At 38.0% G+C, this 19,565-nt stretch overlaps 1 protein-coding gene across 5 annotated transcripts; it reads right to left on the bottom strand.

Moving 5' to 3' along the window:
- Positions 1-838: 838 nt before the first annotated feature.
- DDX3Y (DEAD-box helicase 3 Y-linked) lies at positions 839-17,475 on the bottom strand. Of its 5 annotated transcripts, none has more exons than XM_055107199.2 (18): positions 17,061-17,475; positions 16,495-16,541; positions 13,848-13,905; positions 12,033-12,080; positions 9,447-9,576; positions 8,530-8,685; positions 8,350-8,449; positions 7,514-7,649; positions 6,726-6,811; positions 6,356-6,454; positions 6,111-6,271; positions 5,561-5,705; positions 5,308-5,452; positions 4,893-5,074; positions 4,703-4,820; positions 4,273-4,426; positions 3,764-3,903; positions 839-3,272 (listed from the first exon to the last, which is right to left on the bottom strand). In XM_055107199.2, exons 2-18 carry the CDS (start codon positions 16,537-16,539, stop codon positions 3,193-3,195), a joined length of 1,983 nt encoding a protein of 660 aa, XP_054963174.1. In that variant the 5' UTR covers positions 16,540-16,541; positions 17,061-17,475; the 3' UTR covers positions 839-3,192. The 5 variants fall into 5 exon arrangements, with proteins under 5 accessions (XP_054963174.1, XP_063458131.1, XP_054963175.1 ...); XM_063602061.1 differs by lacking the exon at positions 17,061-17,475 and adding an exon at positions 10,228-11,288 and having other exon boundaries at positions 16,485-16,603; XM_055107200.2 differs by lacking the exon at positions 17,061-17,475 and having other exon boundaries at positions 16,495-16,779.
- Positions 17,476-19,565: the final 2,090 nt, after the last annotated feature.

Raw genomic sequence — 19,565 nt, 5'->3', positions numbered from 1 at the left:
TCGTATTAAAATAGTTTGTTGCTGCTACAAACTAGAAATTAGGTGCTATTTACACAACAGAATTCCACACAGCTATCACAATGTTAAAAATCTAAGGAACATTGTAATTCCATCTCACGAATGTTAACATTAGTGCAAAAAATGAGTTAAAAAAACTGTAATTTCATTTACACCAAGTTTATTAGACTAAAGCTTATGTGTGCTGTTAAAAGGATAGTGCTTATCCTTTGCAGTTTGAGGTTGGTTGCCAAAAGGGGACACAAAGGGACACTGAGGTTCTTGATTTCCTTAAAAAAAACCTATTTCAAACATTAACACGTTAGACCAGTTTGCCTATCGTGTTTGTTAAGCAGCACTAACTGCTGTAATGTGTTAAAAGGATTGTCAGCCACCAGAAAAAAGAAGTTGGACAAAACGTGCTTATGCGATTCTCAGCTATCATTAACCTACTCCAATTAATTCTTGACCTTAAGTAACTACTTACAATCAAAAAGTAATTTGTTAGGCAACTGACTTTTTACCCAATTCATTTAGTTCAGCCATCTTTCACATCAAAAATGCTTAAAATAACAATCACACTCATATTAAGTTGCTTAGACCAAAATGCAATATATGCTGCATGTATAGACCTTTTAGATTCACATCAGTCAGAATACAAATCCTGCCTCACAACTCCAACCTTCTACCACCTTCATCATTAAGGCAAAGTACTTCTAGCCTCAGGACAGTATTTCACAAACAGCTTTGGTAGTTAGCCAAGAAATCAGATTTCCAATCTTCAGGTTAAGAGCACAAGTTCATCTTCAACTCAACATTAAGCTACAAGTGACAGCAGAAAGACTTTTGAACTTTTTATTTTAGTAAAATCAGAATAAACAGAGGACATGCAGTGCCAGCATCTAAAACTAATACAATAAGCAATTACTAAACTTTTACAGTGACTCGAGGTTCAATGATTACATTCAGCAATTCCATTCTTTATTTACTGAAGAATACTGCTGGCTGATAAAACCGAATGTTAAGTCACTGACAGAAATAACCACGTTTGAGGACTGTAAATATACCAGACAATCACTGAAAATCAAACAAAACAAAACACATAACAAAACTCAAGAGAAACTTTGTGGATGTGGACACTTCCTATCAGTGTTCAGAAGTGTTTCATTAATATCTTAAGACAAGCATATCATTGGCATGTTTTAGTTTCAAGTTGACAATTTTGTCTTAAATTTTGTCAGAAAATTACAGCTACATTGCCAATGCCGGGTCTGCTTAATTTGACTCAAGTTTAACAGACTTAACATTAAAAGCTCACACTACCCCGAAATATATTATTTCACATACAGTGACATTCAACATTCAAGTGCCAGTGTTTTTTGTACTGCCTTTTGGTCAAGTTTCTTTAAACTTTCAAAGAATCATTTTTAGGCTTACAAAAATAAATATTTGTCAAAATGTTCAATAAATATTACACAACTAGCAGCAAAAAGTATCTAAAATCTGTTGTGTGCAAATAGTTTTCTTCTCAACTACCATACCATGGTCCCCAATAAAATTTAGGAATCTACTTCTTCACTGGCTGCATTCAACAATCTCCAAGAGACAAAATAAGATTGGAAGGTCGAGGACACCCACACAAGACATATATATATAAAATTCTCTGCATGTGCAATAAAATACTTTGTAAAAAGTTATGGGAGAAATGTACAAGAGTCTAAACCTACACTAATTGAAATAGCACCTTAACAAATGACCTCAATACTGTCAAGTGCACCTACTTAAAAGTTTTAGAACAAGGCACAATACACTTGAAAATCTATTGCACTTTAATTTTTGTCAACTTCTTATGCCATTGAAAAGATTTGTTTTTAAAGATCATTGCATCTGGCCACAAAATCAGTACAGAATTCCAAGTGGGAGAGGCATTTTTAGTGGTGGACAATCATCTTTGGCCAAATTTAGCACAAGAGACTATAAATACCATGGAAACCTATGCAACTAAAATACGCTAAAACTGCACATATAGAACACACACCTTGTGCAGTTTAGTACGTATTTGCAACCTGTGTGATTTCAAGGATTTGTTAGTCTTAAGATTTGCAAAGTCTGCAAGTGTAAGCCATTTTAACATTTCAATGCAGCTTTAACAGAGCAGTATGAATCTACATTAAATTAAAGCCTGCTGCATAATCCTTCCTGTTTAAACCATTCTTGACCAAAAAACATCAACACTAGCATGCATTAAAGACCAGAATCCAACCAGGCCTGTAGTGAGGCCTGGTCACTGCCATGGTCGGCCATTCTAATATTTCAAATTTTTATAGCAGGCATTAAAAAAACTGATTAAATCTCCCCCATTTTATCAAAGCTTTAAACCTTTCTTGTGATAGCATGCCGTTTGCCTAGGTTAGAATAAACTCCCTCAACATTAAATGAGAAATTGCTGTACTTACTTAAATTAACCTAGAAGAGCTCTTTCAAAAATATTAATTGGTATATTGATACATTCCACCTCATCATGACTGGAATGGCTTAAAGAGTGTAAGTTTCCAAGTGCCTATCCAGGATAGAGTGAGCAAGTCAGAACTTAATTTAGTAAGGTTGGCCATACAAAAAACTATGCTTTAATGCTTTAAGATGTTCTCCCAACCCCAAGTCTGCAAAACTCAAACAGTCCTAATGCAGACTACTGCCTGAAGTTTTTTTTCCTTTTTATATTTATGGATGAATTGATGACTCCTGTTAAAGTTGTATCATACCTCTGTGCCAAGGTTTGATTTTAGGCCAAGTTTAGTAAATTTATTTTGTCAAAACAATTGGTATCATGAGCATTACTGAGCCAACAGGACATCAAAGTAGTAAGTTGTCTAAAGTTAAAGTCACAGTACGTTAACAAACAAACGATCCTCAGTCACAAAATTATAAATGCAGTTTGGGGTGGCACTAAAGCAGGAGGGGAAGAGTTTAATCCAAACTACAGCAATTACATCTTCAAACCAATTTCTGAATAGGGCTGCTGTTTTTTCCTTTCATTTTTCTTCTTGTGACTTTGAGCTCCCTTGAATTATCAGGAGAATCACAGCTGGTAATGTACTGCAAGTTCTTGAAGCTACACAATATAGTCTGGCTAAGTTACATGTGGTTTCCATATTAGCTTCTTAAAGGTAAGGGTGACTTTGCTGCAAAGCAGATTCAGTTGCCCCACCAGTCAACCCCCTGGGAGTTATAATTTCCTCCATATCCATCACTACTGTAGAAGCCTCCATAGCCACCTATCAAGAAAAATGTTGAGAGAGAAATTAAGTCATTCGTTAATACCTTTTTTTTCTCAAGTACTTTAACATAAAACCAGTAAAAGAAATCTAGGGTTGGATTTTGTGTCCCTCAGAAATCAAATCTCCCCAATGAATTATGCTTTGAAAAAGAGAACTCGTAAGAAAAACAAAGAGCCTAGGCCAGGCACGGTGGCTCAAGCCTGTAATCCCAGCACCTCGGGAGGCCAAGGTGTGTGGATCATGAGGTCAGGAGGTAGAGACCAGCCTGGCCAACATGGTGAAACCCCACCTCTATTAAAAATAGAAAAAAATGAGCTGGGCATGTTGCCACGCACCTGTAATCCCACCTACTTAGGACGCTGAGGCAGGAGAGTCACTTCCAGTGAGCCGAGATCAGGCCACTGCACTCCAGCTTGAGTGACAGAGTGGGACTCCATCTCAAAAAAAGAAAAACAAAAAGCCCTTCCTAAAAGAAAAATTAACATTACCTCCACCAAATCCTCTGCTGTTGCCGTAAACACCTCCACCACTGCGGCTGCTGCTTCCACGACTAGCACCAAAGCCAGAACTGCTGGAACCACTACTTTGTCGATAGTCTCTGGCACCAAATCCTCCACTGAATCTATTACTGTAAGCAAAAATATGGCATGGCAGTGTTAAGTACAAAGTTCAATTAAACTGAAAATTCCTGCTTAAACTCTGCAATTCCCAATTTGATTTTTCAGTTCAATTCCATTATGTTCCAATGGGAACCATCCCATTAATGTCCCAATGTGTTCTAACAGTATTTCTAAAGGACTCAGGAGTAAGGACCTAACTAAAGGACTCAGGAGTAAGGACCTAACACTTAATTCCTTGTCACCCTCTCTAATAATCATCCCTTGCCCAAAATGTTTATTATTGTTGAAAATAACTGTTTAACACTTTTAAGTTAACTCTGAAAGCTTCTTGCCCCTAGTAAGCAATAACAAGAGTGAAGGCTCGAAACAGTGTGTACCTTTTAGATCGTCCACGACTGCCACCCTTGTATTGGTGTTCATAAGCCATATTTTCCAACCAAGAGGGCACTTCTTGTTTAGCTTCTACAAGAAGATCCAACAAATCCTTTGTAATATTGATATTTTTTTCATTAAAGAATGAGGTGGCAAGGCCTAAAGTGTTCAAAAAAAGTACATGAAGTTTCCATAAAGTAGCGGAGTATTCTTATATTCCTATATAAAACATAGTAAGAAAGAAACTAAAATATGACATTGTAATTTGTAATATAACCAAATCAAAGAGACTGAAAGAAAAACTTTTACTTGGCTGATTAATCTGATATGAAATTTTACCTCAAAAATAAACATTCTATTTTTCAGATTCTGTGTCAAATCTTGGCTGTATGCATCACAATTAAAAAAAAATGAACTGTCTAACAAACCCCTTACCCAGGTTTCCTACACGTCCTGTACGGCCAATACGATGCACATATTCTTCAATATCACTTGGCAAATCAAAATTGATAACATGTCTCACATTTGAAATGTCTAGTCCTCGTGCTGCCACCTGAAAAATTAACTTCTATTAAAAAAAAAAAGCACTATCCACACGATAAATTAAAAAATAAAATATACATACAGCTGTAGCCACTAGAATTGGGCTTTTTCCTGAGCGAAACTGGTGAAGGGCCTCCTCTCGATCTCTCTGTGACCGGTCTCCATGAATACTAGTACAAGCATATCCTTCATGGTATAAGAAATCCTCCAGGGAATCTGCTCCCTTTTTGGTCTCCACAAACACTAAAGTAAGTGAATCCGTCCCTGAAAAATTATAAGGCTTTGTTTACTCACAGTGAATTAGCATCACTACTTAATCTAAATTATTAACTGGCTTAATTCTAGTCCTTGTGCTAAAATACATCTTGGATGCATGCAAACAGAGCCAATTAATGTAAGCATTGTTTTAGCCATATTTAGAAAGACGGGAAAGGCCAGAAGATATGTAAAGAGATTATCTTTACATGTAACTGACACTATTCTTATTCATAATTTACCTGCTGCACCTAAAATGTCCAGTAGAAATGACCGTTTATCTAACTCTTCCACCCAAACTACTTTCTGTGTGATGTTCTCAGAGGTAGAGCCTACTCTGCCTACAGCCAAAAAGATATATTCATCCAAAAAGTCACGAGCAAGCATCTGAAACAGTGAGAAAAATACTCAATTACCTATTTTAATACATAAATTATCTGAAGATAATGAATAAACACAAATGTTCTGAATGAAAGTTCAAACGTCAAACAGTACCTGTATTTCCTTAGGAAAAGTAGCACTAAACATCATGGTGTGACGAACGCCCTTTGGTGGCATAGTATCTTGTTCAACTATACGACGTATCTGAGGTTCAAATCCCATATCCAGCATCCTATCAGCTTCATCCAACACTAAGTACCTATTACGAAAACCCTCAGTTGATACTGGATTATTAGATCTGAGAAACTAATTACTATATATAGTTGTGTAATTAATTGCACTAATATAGTAACTCAAGTAGTAACTATTGCAGTGTCACAATTTGACACATACTCAACAAATGCATACACACACACACACACACACACAAAATCATGAGATAAAATGCTCAAGGTGACAACCGAATTACCCATGTTGATTGTTAAAATGAAGCTCAGAGCCTCAAATAAAATTTCACTTACTCTTTCCAAACCGTTAACTGCAATTTTCAAAACTATGTAGAAAATTAAATTATTAAAGTTAAAGCAGTGCTAGTAAAATACAACAAAAGTAATCAACTTTTAATACAGAAATAGATGCACCCCATATATAAAAACTGACATACTTGCAGAAGTCTAATCCAATCTTTCCTCTTTCCATCATATCCACTAGACGTCCTGGAGTGGCTACTAACAAGTGGCATCCACGTTCTAAGTCCCGAATCTGCTGACCAATATCAGCACCACCATAAACTACACAAGGACGAACTCTAGATCGGTAGGAAAACTTTAAGCAAAGAACATGTCAGTGACTATAACAACATCATTTGACAAATAAGAAAAGCAATAATCACTAAAATGAATATTTTACTTTTCTGGCTTCCTCATAGATCTGTACAGCCAATTCTCTTGTTGGGGCTAAAACCAAGGATATTGGATATTGTTTGCGGCGCCCGTACCTTCCATTTTCCTAAAAAATAAATATAATTTTAAGTTCATAACCCAAAACTTCAATTGTTTTTAAAAATTCATCACTTTCTCTTTATAATTTGCAGATTACATCTACAAACTTATTTTCAGTGGGTGAAAGGGGTAAAAAAAAGTAACTTATTTTCAGTGGGTGAAAGGGGTAAAAAAAAAAAAATGAAAATAAGGTATATCTGGCATCCGTCAGAAAAGTCAACAGGGCTTTGCAAAGCTTTTTAAAACAAAAATGTCTGACTTTATAACAAAACCTTTACCTTCACAGCCTTCAAAGCTTCTCCTGGACCATCTGTATATATCTGACTCAGTATGGGTAAAAGAAATGCCGCAGTTTTCCCAGATCCTGAAAACAAAACACTGGCTTATCATTTCTGAATATTAACAGATGACAAAGTGTTCAAAATGCCCTTGAATTGTAAGAAAATTTTTCTTACTTTATTTCCAATTTTCTAGGAAGTTACAGTAAATTTATATGGCAAACAAAGTGACTACTGTGCTTTATTTTTAAACAATGTATTTCAATTTGTACAAAACACAACCACTTTTCTGAAAAGTGCCACCAACTTTCAGTTCAACATTTCTTTGTAATCACTACATACTGTTGGAAGGTAAAGCAGGGGTCAGTGAACTTTCTGTAAAGAGCTACATGGCTCTTGCAGGCCAGTCTCTCTGCCACATCTCTGGCTAACCTCTACAGCTACAGACATAACCAATGGCTATATTTCAATACAGCTATTGAAAAATAAACAAGAGCTAGGTTTGACCTAAAGGCTGCAGTTTGCTAACTCCCGTGGAGTTAACTGCAAAATACGCAGTTCTATTTCTTTAAGAAGATTTTGCCGTAAGCTTCCTCAAGATGTCCAGATAAAAACATTAGTTTCATCCCAAGGATCCAAAGATATACACAAAAAGACACATCCTCAGCTAATCTTTACCTGCCTCAAATGCTAAACACAGGATTCGGACATCCCCTTCAGAACATACTACTTTTAAAGTAAGTCTGATCAGGTATTCTTAACTTTCACTTTGTGTTGAGTAAGCTTACCTGTTTGGGCACAAGCCATTAAGTCTCTTTTTCCCTTAATAATAGGAATGGCATGTTTTTGCACTGGAGTAGGACGAGTATAGCGAGTAAGTTGAATGTTCCCCATGATAATTTCTCCCATGTCAATATCGCCAAACTGCCAAGAATTTAACCAGGTTAATCAAATACAAGTAAATACAGAAGTAAACATAGCAGATATAAAATGCTGTATCTGTCGCAATTTCTGTTTTATACTAACATATTAATGGAAGTAACCAACTAAACTGTCTGATTTGGTTTACAGATGCTATGATTTCAGTAAAAGATTCATGGCATTTTTTAAGAAAATGCCTGGGTTTAATCTACATTGAAAAAAGTTTTTGGAGGCCAGGTATGGTGGCTGACGCCTGTAGTCCCAGCACTCTGGGAGGCTAAGGCATGAAGATCACTTGAGATCAGGAATTTGAGACCAGCCTGGCTAAGGCATGAAGATCACTTGAGATCAGGAATTTGAGACCAGCCTGGCCAACATGGCAAAACCCTGTCTCTACTAAAAGTACAAAAATGAGCTGGGTGTGGTGGTGTGCACCTGTAGTCCCAGCTACTTAAGAGGTTGAGGTGGGAGAATGGCCTGAACCCAGGAAGGAGGATGCAGTGAGCTCAGATCATGCCACTGCACTCCAGCCTGCGTGACAGAACAGAATCTGTCTCAAAAAATAAAAAAATAAAAATAATGGATGCTTCATAAGTTTGGTAAATTTTTAATTCCAGGATTATTCTTAACAATGACATTAATTTTCTTTTCATAATCCAATGGGTTTGCATTAATAACTTTAAGAGTCAAACAAAAAACTTACATTCTCAATATGTGGTGGACAGTTACTGCCGGTTGCCTCTACTGGTATATCATCATATTTCTCAAAGTTAATCCCCGTGTTTCCTCCAGAAAACAGTTCTCTGAAATCAAACAATTATTACATACATGTTATACTAAGCAATAAATTTCACAACAATTAACATACATTTCAAAAACTTACTGCTCCAAGCGTTCACTTGGTGGAAGTGGTTTTGACCAATCATCTTCATCTGACTTGTCACACCAACGACTACGTCCATTCCGTTCAAATCTGCCAAAGTCAGGTCTGTCACGATTGCCAATACCATCATAGTCACTCCGTCCACGATCACCAAATCTGAATGGCACAAGCAATCAGAAGTACATGATTTAGCCCATGTTAGATTATCATCGCTCTAGAAACGTACTTGGGTATCAGTTGAATTACTGAACACAACCACCCTTCAAAGATACTGGCAATTCAATATTCGTTTCTCATGTGAAGTAAGGCCCTCTAATTAACCAGTACTTAAACTGTAATTTATGTCTTCATTTTTAAGAAAATTATAAAAATTTTTATAAAATCACACAGCTTAGACCTCACATGCTAAGAATTAGGTTTTTAGATACTTATAACTAGTTATGTACTTTACATCTTCATTTAAAATAGTATCATCTAAATATATTTACTAGTAGGAAAGCAGGAATAACACTTGAATTTCTCCTTTATATGAAAGCAGACATGTGACAAGAGAATATTTTTAGAGTTTTACTCCTATTTGTGAAAAACAGAAAACAGGATTAAATACAGCCATTAGGTTTTTAAGATCAACTTATAACACACATCAAAAATGAAGTGTTTAAAGCTGTCACAGACAGGCTTTAAGTATCATTTAAGTTGAAACAGATTTCACTGTGTCAAATACCGTATTCATCTAATTTAATAAATTAATAAAGACCTCTTACTGCTAACAAAACAATGAGTAAACCAACATTCTGCTTTAAATCCATTAGTAATCTGTTAAAGACATGCTTGACCACTGAAAGTATGAAGAATGAGAACCTACCAAATTAAAATTTCTAAATTTCTACTCTATACACACACAAGCTGAGATTTACCTTCCCCTTGATCCACTTCCACATTCACTGAAATAACCAGGCTTTCCTCTAGAATCTCGAGACCCAAAACTGTTATATGCATCCTTATCTTTGCTGCAACTCCAACCTGAACTGTCTTTATCATGGAATCCTTCAATAAAAAAGCAAAAATCAGAAGGTGACAAGACTTTTACATAATTTGCATCTTTCAAAATATGAAGTCCTTCACATGCAGTCTTACTTTATGTTATCTTTGTGGGACCAAAGGTCTACAAGTCCCATAAGCAGAACTGTTAAAAGCTTTAATGTTTTCTTCCACCAGAGATTATTATATGAAGCAAAGTAATCTCATGACCTGAGAACAAGGTAGCTTGCATGTAACATAGCTATGCTATTAATACTATACTATCATAACAATTTTTTTCTTTCATTTTTAAGTGTAAATGTCAAATATCCGAAATATAAACCTACTCCAATTAAATTATTTAAGATGAGTCTTTTTTTAAGCTATGACTGATTAAGAGGGATTCCAAGTTCCCAATTTTTAAGCTGAACTTGTAGCTAGTGCAAGCCCATTGTTAGTTTCTTAGTTATGTCCCATCCTTGACAAATCTTGAATAATACAAAAGGTGTTAAACCTAAACATTTAACATATGCTATATATAATACACATTTTGGGAAGTCCCAGCTAAGTAAAAGATTACCTCAGGGACTGTGGGTTACCTACAGAAAAGCTTGAACTAAGAGACCTACATAATCAGAAGAAATATGTCAGATGGATTAAAACAGGGATGGCTCACACCTGTAATCCCAGCACTTTGGGAGGCTAAGGCAGGCAAATCACAAGGTCAGGAGATCAAGACCATCCTGGCTAACACGGTGAAACCCCGTCTCTACTAAAAATACAAAAAAATTAGCCGGGCATGGTGGCGGGCACGTGTAGTCCCAGCTACTCAGGAACCTGACCAGGAGAATGGCATGAACCCAAGAGGTGGAGCTTGCAGTGAGCTGAGATCGCGCCACTGTACTCCAGCCTGGACAACACAGCAAGACTCCGTCTCAAAAAAAAAAAAAAAAAAAAAGCTCCAACTCTATGCAGTTTATGACCAAAAACTACTCATACATAGTATAGTAGTATGTAGCAACTGTATGTAGCAAGCATCATAGTAAACAAGGACTCATTCAATGAAGAACCTGGAGAAGTCAACTTGCTGTCTATCAACAATAGTATAAACAGGACTAGTTAGCTGAGCATCTTAATTCATCTTTTAAAATCTAGCTTTGTCTAGTAACACCAAAAAGAAACAGATCAGCTAAATGGAAGTGGTCAATACAAAACAAGGAATTTCCATGTTGTCTACTTTGCTCTACCAGACCTCTAAAATAGCCTCAAATTCTAAAAGTCCAAAAGTAACTATGTAATCTTAATATGCTCGTTAAGAATAAGGTATACTTGTGTTAAAAAAAAAAAAAAAAAAACCCTCATTGTTGCCTACTTTCCATGTCTACAAACTGATAAAAAAAAAAATGACAAGAGTAAACTCACTCCACAACCACACACTTACCTAAATTCAAACATTTCAATGAATGTTTAAAGTTACAAGTTAATAAAGTTATATTTTCCCCTGCTTTTAAATCTCCAATATTAGACAAATGAATAATTGTACTTCCTCAATCTAGATCTATTGTACTAAATCGATTGTACTTCCCAGATTTAGGAAGTTAGATGTTTAAGATCTCTTCCATCCCCTCAAATACTAAAATATTGCCAACTCTCCTTAAGGCAGTTAATAAACCTTTGATGCAATTCCAGCCAGATGCAATACTAAGAATACCGGTGATAAAAGAAATTCTCCAGTTATTCTGAAAAAAGAATACAATCATTAGCTAAGTGGTCTTCTGATAAACAGACTTACAGAGGCTACAGACTAAACATAGAAATACAAACCCACTCCACACCCCTTTATCATTACCTTCTTTCCTTTTGGTTTTAAATACTTTTCCGACCTTTCCTTCTCCTAGAATTTTTTTGATGTATACGCAGCACTCAAAACATCACCCCAATTAAACTTTTCTAAATTACAAATTTAATAGTAAACCATCCTAAGTGTTTTAAGGCATTTCATGCAACACCTTTCAAATGAAGTTGTTTAGGCTGAAACCAGACAATCTCACCAGCTTATTGGATGTGGCCAAAAGTGGTAATCTTAACAACTGTTAACTAGTCTAAAAAAAAAAAACCCCACTTTTGCTGTGCTAACTTTTCCAGACAGCAGCAAGCAGGACTTTATCACTACACAGTTTCTTTTACGTAAGGCATTTCCACAAATACACTGGTTTCCAATTTCAAAACATAAATGTTTACAAACAGATAAACCACTATACAAAACCCAGATTCTTTGGGCTCAGTTTGCCAAAGGAAACAACAACTATCCATCATTCAACATTATACAAACTGTTCCAAAAACAGAAAGTGCTAGTTCTTAAAGACAGTCTGAAAGAGGCACAGGAGGGGACAAAAAACGTTTACAGACTTCCTAAAATTTCTTCCCTAGGCTTTGATTAGCTGCTAAAGGTTAGGTCTACAAAGTTGCCTTAAAGACGTACCTTTAGATGCTTCTCTGTTCCTTAAGTGAGGAGGTATATAGCGCCCTTCTAAAAGAGAAAACGTAAAATTAGAAGCCTATAACATCGCCAAGATACTGCTTTTAGAAAATGTCTATTAAAAAATAGGTCCTGGAAAACAAACTTTTAAAACCTGTATTTTATACAATAAACTACTTTGCAAGATGAGCGGAAAAAATGCTTACTCTAAAATACATTGCAAACCGCAAATATTTCAGTAGCTAGTAGTGGTTATCTAACAATTATCTTTTAAAAAGATCTATTTCCAATAACTGCTTCATGAATCAACACTGACCATTCAACATGGTAATTACCCCAGTATAAAAGCCTACTAGGAAAAAAAAAGACTCTTATGTGCTATACTAAATTAACTACCCAGTAAGAGGCTTTTAAAAAATCTGTACTGGGCTGGTCACGGTGGCTCACGCCTGTAATCCCAGCACTTTGGGAGGCCAAGGCGGACAGATCACGAGGTCAGGAGATCGAGACCATCCTGGCTAACAAGGTGAAACCCTGTCTCTACTAAAAAAAAATAGAAAAAATTAGCCGGGCATGGTGGCCGGCACCTGCAGTCCCAGCTACTCAGGAGGCTGAGGCAGGAGAATGGCATGAACCTGGGAGGGGGAGCTTGGGGTTAGCCTAGATCGCGCCACTGCACTCCAGCCTGGGCGACAGAGCGAGACTCCGTCTCAAAAAAAGAAAAAAAATTCTGTACTGGTAGATTAAAGTGATACCATAAAAACACATGAAAAGTTGGAAAGTGAAAATGATCTGGAAAACAAATCAAGTGTTTTAAGTTAAATCAACAAGCCAGTCTATGATTAAGAAGTAAAAGAACTTATGAAGTAGACAGTACTTTAACTGACTACCTGATTTTGTTACTCAAAAATCCAAATTTGAACTAAACCTCCTACTTTTGGATTTAACTAAATATCCAAAAATGTCTCTACCATTTAAATATCTGTAATGTTCATATAACGACGAAGTTTGAAATAAATTTATAAAACTTAAAAGTGTTTTGTTTTGTTTTGTTTCAAAGCGTACCAACTACTTTCCTTGTTGAACAACAGTAAGAAACCTGGACTCAAACCAAGGATACTACTGAATAACCACCAACCTTACTCTCCTATCCAAATACTAACCTCACCCAATCTTCCAAAAACAAACAAGACCAAGTGTTTCAAAAGAATGTCTTTATAACTAATTTCCTTTCACAGGAATATAGCTAACTCATCACCTTAAAATCAGATGAGCTTGGTTTTATCACTGAATGTTAGGTTCTTCATCGTCAACAGCAGTAGGTGTAGCACATAAATGCACAGGTTAAAGTTCTTTCATTAGGTTTAACACAATGCAGGTCAATTCACAAGGACGGGCTTATATCCCATGCTGGGCCAGAAATGAATGGCACTGCTTTTCTAAAAATAATGTGTATTACATTAAGGTTCTTGGTTTTTTGTTTTTTGAGTCAAGGTCTCTGTCGCCCATGCTGGAGTGCAGTGGCCTGATCTCAGCTCACTGAAGCTTCCAGCCTCCCAGGCTTAAGCAAATTCTCCCATCTCAGCCTCATGAGTAGCTGGGACTACAAGCACGTACCACAGCACCAGGATAATCTTTTGTATTTTCAGCAGACATAGGTAAACAGTGTATTTTATTACCCAGACACACCAAAATATCTCATATTTTTATATAGTCAAGTTGAAAAGAAAAAAATGTAAATTTAAAATTAACAAGTCCAGTAAGATATTAACATTAAGCTCTGATAAACACTCCATTTTTAAAAAAAGTTTTACTTACTGCTCGCTGTACTTGCTCCTCCACTCTGTTTTTCAGAGTTCAGGTCCAGATTAACAAGCTAGAAGAGATATCAATAGCTCACATGCTGATACACAAGAACAGATAACATCACAAAAGACAAATGAGACCTAGATTCCAATCTTATCCTGTACCACAAACTTAGCTGCCATGTCGGCCTGGCATTACCTGCCAAATTTTAAAGATACCAACCATGACAAATGCAAATGGCATCAGCTGAATACCAGCAGTTTCACAGTAATGAGTTGAAATTCATTAATTCAAAACAAATTTTCCTTAACAATTTTCCAAAGTGAAAACTTTCCTAACTAAAAAAATTTACCATCAATTTCTCAGTAACTTCAACATCCAATTTAGCTACAGTCATGATAGTGAAATGTTCCCAATGACAGTGGTTTTCTTGATATTCTAACCCTAAAAATAAATGGCCATTAAAAGCATTTGAAGATTCCTTAATTTATCTTTGCCCTGAAGACGGTACAACTATTTTTAATGCAAATAAATTCCTAAACATCAAAAGCTCAAATGCAGATAAATTCCTAAACATCAAAAGCTCAAAAAAAAAAAAAAAACTTCACTATGTTTTGAGTACTACGCGGCTTTACACAGCTGTTGTCATTTAATGTTCGATACTTTATGAAGATGGTAGCATTTATTTCTCCCATTCTAAACATCAAATTCGGAGGTCTTTGGTTACGAAGTTAAAAAGCAAAACATCTCGTATTTAATGTTTCTAAAATGACATATCCAATCTCAATTCCTGCCTCCTTATACTGATGGATTTTAAAACTAGAAAAAAGGTTATTTCGCTTTAAGGGCTTTCAGCATAATACCTTACCTAGAACAACTCTGAAGCGGTGGCGGGGGTAGGGGAAAAAACCACGTACGTTAAAATAGATTTTTTTCAAAAAAACACGCTAAGACCAATGCCAAGAGCACCTTGGTCACCTTTTTGCACAAACTTTCTATGCCGTAGAAAGTTTACATATATAAGTTCAAGACACTATCACATTACATGAATCATCAATTAAGATACTACAGTACTTAAAAATCTTGCCATCTGAATTTACTACTTAATTCTAGTTAACTAGACAGCACGGTTTATCAAGAGTTAAATGGATGCCAATTACATAGAAAACATAAATGTGTATTGCCCAGGCTCTTAATTTTCTATTTCTGTGATCTATTTAACACGTCAAGTCTCAGTAAATTGCAGGCGTTGATACGTCGTCAGTGGAAAAATAACCTTCAAAGGCAGACCATTAAATCCCTCAAACGACACCTAACAGCAAAATTTAAAATCATTTAGCATCACGAAGCTTTAATCACAACTAAGAAGTTCCGACGGTATTTTTTGGTTAAAAAAAAAAAAAAAGTATGCTCTTTATTCATTCCCTCCCCTAGACTTGGGAGACAGAAATGCAGGGATAAGCTTGCAAACGACTGGAGTGCCAAACGCAAAAGCGCGGTAGGTTCCTGACACAGAAAACGAGCCTGATCTAACACGTAGACCACCTATCTTCTGCCTCATCGCCCAAACTTCCAAAGGATCTGTCCTTAATGGAAACAGAGTTAAACCTATATCAACAATCCTTCGGCGATAACAAGAAAGTAAACCACAAATAACCTGTCCCGCTAATCAACATTCGAGGTTAGTTTTCTACCGGACGACTTCTGCATGTATCGCCTAAAGTAAAGGTACAATACCATATAAAAACCGCACAGCTCTCGGCTAGGCGGCTGTCCAGTGACTGAATTAACAAAGGGGTGTAGGGCAATGCTGCATCTCTAACCTTCCAGGTGGTGTCTTTCCGCGGGCGTCCAATTTCCATTATGTCTACAGGGTCAAGAGAAGCACGCGGCAGCCATCCTTCCCTACCCTCCCCACCATCCCTTTCCGGTCCTTCTGCGTCACAAAACTTTCCATACCGGAAGCCCAGTTTCGGCACGCTCAGCACCCGGGCAACGGTTGCTCCGTGGCTACGGGACCCCACCAGAAACAAGATACAGGATACTTGTTACGTTGTGCTTTATAGTCACTCGTCTTCAAGAATTCCACAGGCCTGGCCCCTCTGCTCAAGGAACACAGCGCTGCCCAGTCACACAATCGTATACACAAAGACTCTGGCCATTTGCCCGAACAAAGACCATACTACTCTTTCTTCTCGCTACACAAACTGGGTGGCCTGAATACACTTTCTTCTTAACAATGACACTACAGCGAATACGTCAGGGGCGCCTGATGAGAGCCTCACCCTGGACATAAAAACGGTCCGCTTTTGCGAACCGCCTCGCTCCCCCGCCCCCTCTCACAAACGGGTTCGTGGTCGCACATGCGCGTCTCCACGGAACAAGCAAACACAAAAGCCGCCATTGCGTGAGGCCCAGTACTATACCAGAATACCAGCGTAACCACTACCATTAACGTTACTGCCATCGCCCGGTCCCTTCCGTACGTGGTCTTGTCATGGTCTCATGCAGTTTCTCTCCCCATTTCCCTAGAGTCCCAGTCACATAACACACGAACCCACCAGAAGTGAAACTGAAAAACCAATTAGCAGTGCGCCACAAACCGTCAGGCCAAGTAAAGGGTCCCGTAGAAAGCTTCGGCAGGCTTACTTTGACTCACCTGCTGGTCCAGTTCAGGGTCATTTTTCACCACCACATGACTCATCCCTGAAGAGAAGCGAAAAATCGGGTAGTCCACTGTAGGTGTGAGACCGAATAGCGGAACTCTCACACCAGACCTACAGCTATTATGCGCGCTGCTTAACCTACGCGGTAATATGCCCCTCCCACAGCTATACGACGGCACGCGCGACGTGCGTCATCGTTGGCTCCACCCCTCCACCACCACCACCCAATCCCTTTATCGCTACCGTTACTTCTCCCTAAATCGCGTTCGTTTAGTCATAAGATCGCGGGATTACGTAGTCCCAGCGGCTCTCAAAATTCGCGCGATGTTTGCTATCCCCGCCCTCTCCTAGTGTCTTCGAATTCTAGGGATCTAGCAAGATATCTTTCACCTTTTTCGCTTTGGGGAAATCTTAAACATAGTAACAATCTACCACTAACTCCCGCTCCCTCCTCACCCACCCTCAACTTCCCTTCTTCCTTAAGCACTCTCTCTTCCCTTTTACTTCCGAGAATAGGAAGTTTCGTAAAATTTTTCCGTTCCAACTAGCCGTCACCTACCTTTGACAAGCTTCAGCAAAGTTGGAACTAGTCAAAAAACGCTCTGAAGCCAAGATAGATAAGGGTTACGGGATCCCAGGTGTTAGGCGCAGTGACCATTTTATGTGAGCGATCCACGGTGGTTTGAATACAATCTTCAGGTTAGGGAGGTGAAACAACAGGTCCGCAGAAGGTCCCTCTGCAGGATGGACCTGACTGCACCTGAGGAAAGCTGAGTGGATTCCGCAGCACGTGTGACCAGCCAGAGGCTCGACAGGCTTGACAGGGTTAGGCTGCTGGGGTTCACCTAGGAACCCCAGACCCCTCTAGTTTTTCTACCAGTGTGCCTGCGCTTTATGAGCATACGGCTTTAGCATCACAGGATGAAGAAACAATGAAACAATTACATACTGATGACGTTGATGATAACACACCTACCAGGGGACCTAGGCCTAGGCCCTTAACGCACCCTGGCATAGGTCCCTTGTTTTCACGAAACAATGAAACAATTATATACTGAATGACCCTGGTGATAACACACCTACCGGGGGACCTAGGCCCTTAACGCACACTGGCATAGGTCCCTTGTTTTTCTGGGCGCCCTGCAACCTAGGTTAACCAGTGCTATACTACGTCCCCAAAGCCAGCCTAGCCATGGGATTGTGAAAGACTCTTTTGGTTGCCCAAAAGAATGAGGGTTGAGGGGGATCGGCCTACTGAAGGAACCACTACACCAAAGTTGTCCTACGTTCGTAACAACTTACAGGCGCTGCAGTGGGTGGGAAATAGTCTTTTGCCCTAGAAGGAGTTACTTTTTTTGGCCAAATTCTCAGTCCTCCCTCTAGTCCAGATTCAGCAGACAGGCAGGGGGGAAAAAAAAAAAAAAAAAAAAAAGCTTAGTACTAGATTCCTGGCTTTAACTAATAGCCATATACGTGGTTTTACAAACACTTCTTCCCTCTGAACTCTCAGCGAAACCAGATTAAATATCCAGATTTTACACCGTCGTTCAAAGGGTTTCCTAGTGCTAAAATTCAAATACCTTCATTCTCAAAACATTATCACAAATATTTCTGCGTTTCCGAATTTAAAATTAAAACATTCAAAGTGATTGGAACATACACTTTCTATTCAGTGTTCCCAGAGTGAAGTTGGTTTACTGCTTTGGCAAGTTAAAGTTGTCAACTAGATTTCCTTTTTTATAACATATTTTGTGTCGACACCTTTACCATTCTCAAGTTAAATTCACACGTGATATAAAATAAATTTATTGGCCTTCTCCATTTTTGACCTTCCTTTCCTCTCTCTTTGCCTCCCAAAGAAATAAACTCAAATGATGCACAATGACACCCCTCTGGCCCCTAACAAACCTAATTATTATATAATTAAAAGAATATTTATAATAAAATATGTATTTTGGCATGTAAATGACCGCCACTGCTACACTGACAAATACACAAGTGGTTGCCTAATTTAGCTGCAAATACAAACAGAATGTATTCACAACTCACTGTATTATGAACAGGGTTGCAAACGGTAGTATTTCTAAAATGGTAAAAACAATATAAATTTATACAGTCGTTACCTTCTTGGGGGAAAAAAAACACTCCCTGTATGTTTAAAGTATTCAAAAATCCTTTTGGTTTGTTTGTTTGTTTGTTTTTGTTTTTGTGACAGGATCTCACTTCCTCATCCAGGCTGGAGTGCAGTGGTGGGATCTTGGCTCACTGCAGCATCCACCTCCCAGGTTCAGGTAATTCACCTTAGCCTCCCGGTAGCTGGGACCGCAGTTGCACACCACCCACCATGCCAGGCTAATTTTTTTTTTTTTAACTGAGAAGGGGTTTTGTCATTTCGCCCAAGCTGGGCTCAAACTCCTGAGCTCAAGGGATCTGCCTGCTTTGGCCTCCCAAAGTGCTGGGATTGCAGACACAAGCCACTGCAACCAGCCTAAGAATACTTTTGAGTTTATGTTTAAAGCAATTTTGTAGGTTTAAATCCTAACCAAAGTATTTTCTACTGTGAATGTCCCTGAATTACAGGACATCTAACACCCTGAGCCCTGCCTGCTAAAATGTCAGCAGCCCATGCCAATCATTGTGATACTCAAAACTGCTAGCACAAGTTTACAAAATATGATCTTGAGAAACTAGGCTTGAAGACCTCAGGGTCTATTCCAGCTCATTTATGAGATTCGTATTATGGAGCACTGTTAAAGTACATTTTTGGCCTCACTTATTTCCTTTTTGTATAGCCCAGGGAAAACATGAGCTTCTGATATTCAGAAGCTGTGAATTCTGACAGCTCTCATTTGTATATGAAAATTAGCAATAAATAGGACATAATGACAAACCTGGCTCTGGGACTTATTTTACTTTTGAATAGTGCTGAAATGCAGGTATTGCAATAGGAGTACCTGAAAAAAGGTTATATATATTATACATACATATATATATATATAGCAGTTTCCTATTTTCAGTTATTCTAGAACTACTCAAGTCCAAACAGCTAGTGTGGTTTGTTAAT

Source organism: Pan paniscus, chromosome Y (assembly GCF_029289425.2).
Source record: "Pan paniscus chromosome Y, NHGRI_mPanPan1-v2.0_pri, whole genome shotgun sequence".
Classification (NCBI taxonomy): Eukaryota; Metazoa; Chordata; class Mammalia; order Primates; family Hominidae; genus Pan; species Pan paniscus.
Note: the sequence above shows the minus strand (reverse complement) of the source record. Positions and strands in the feature narration are given on the sequence as shown.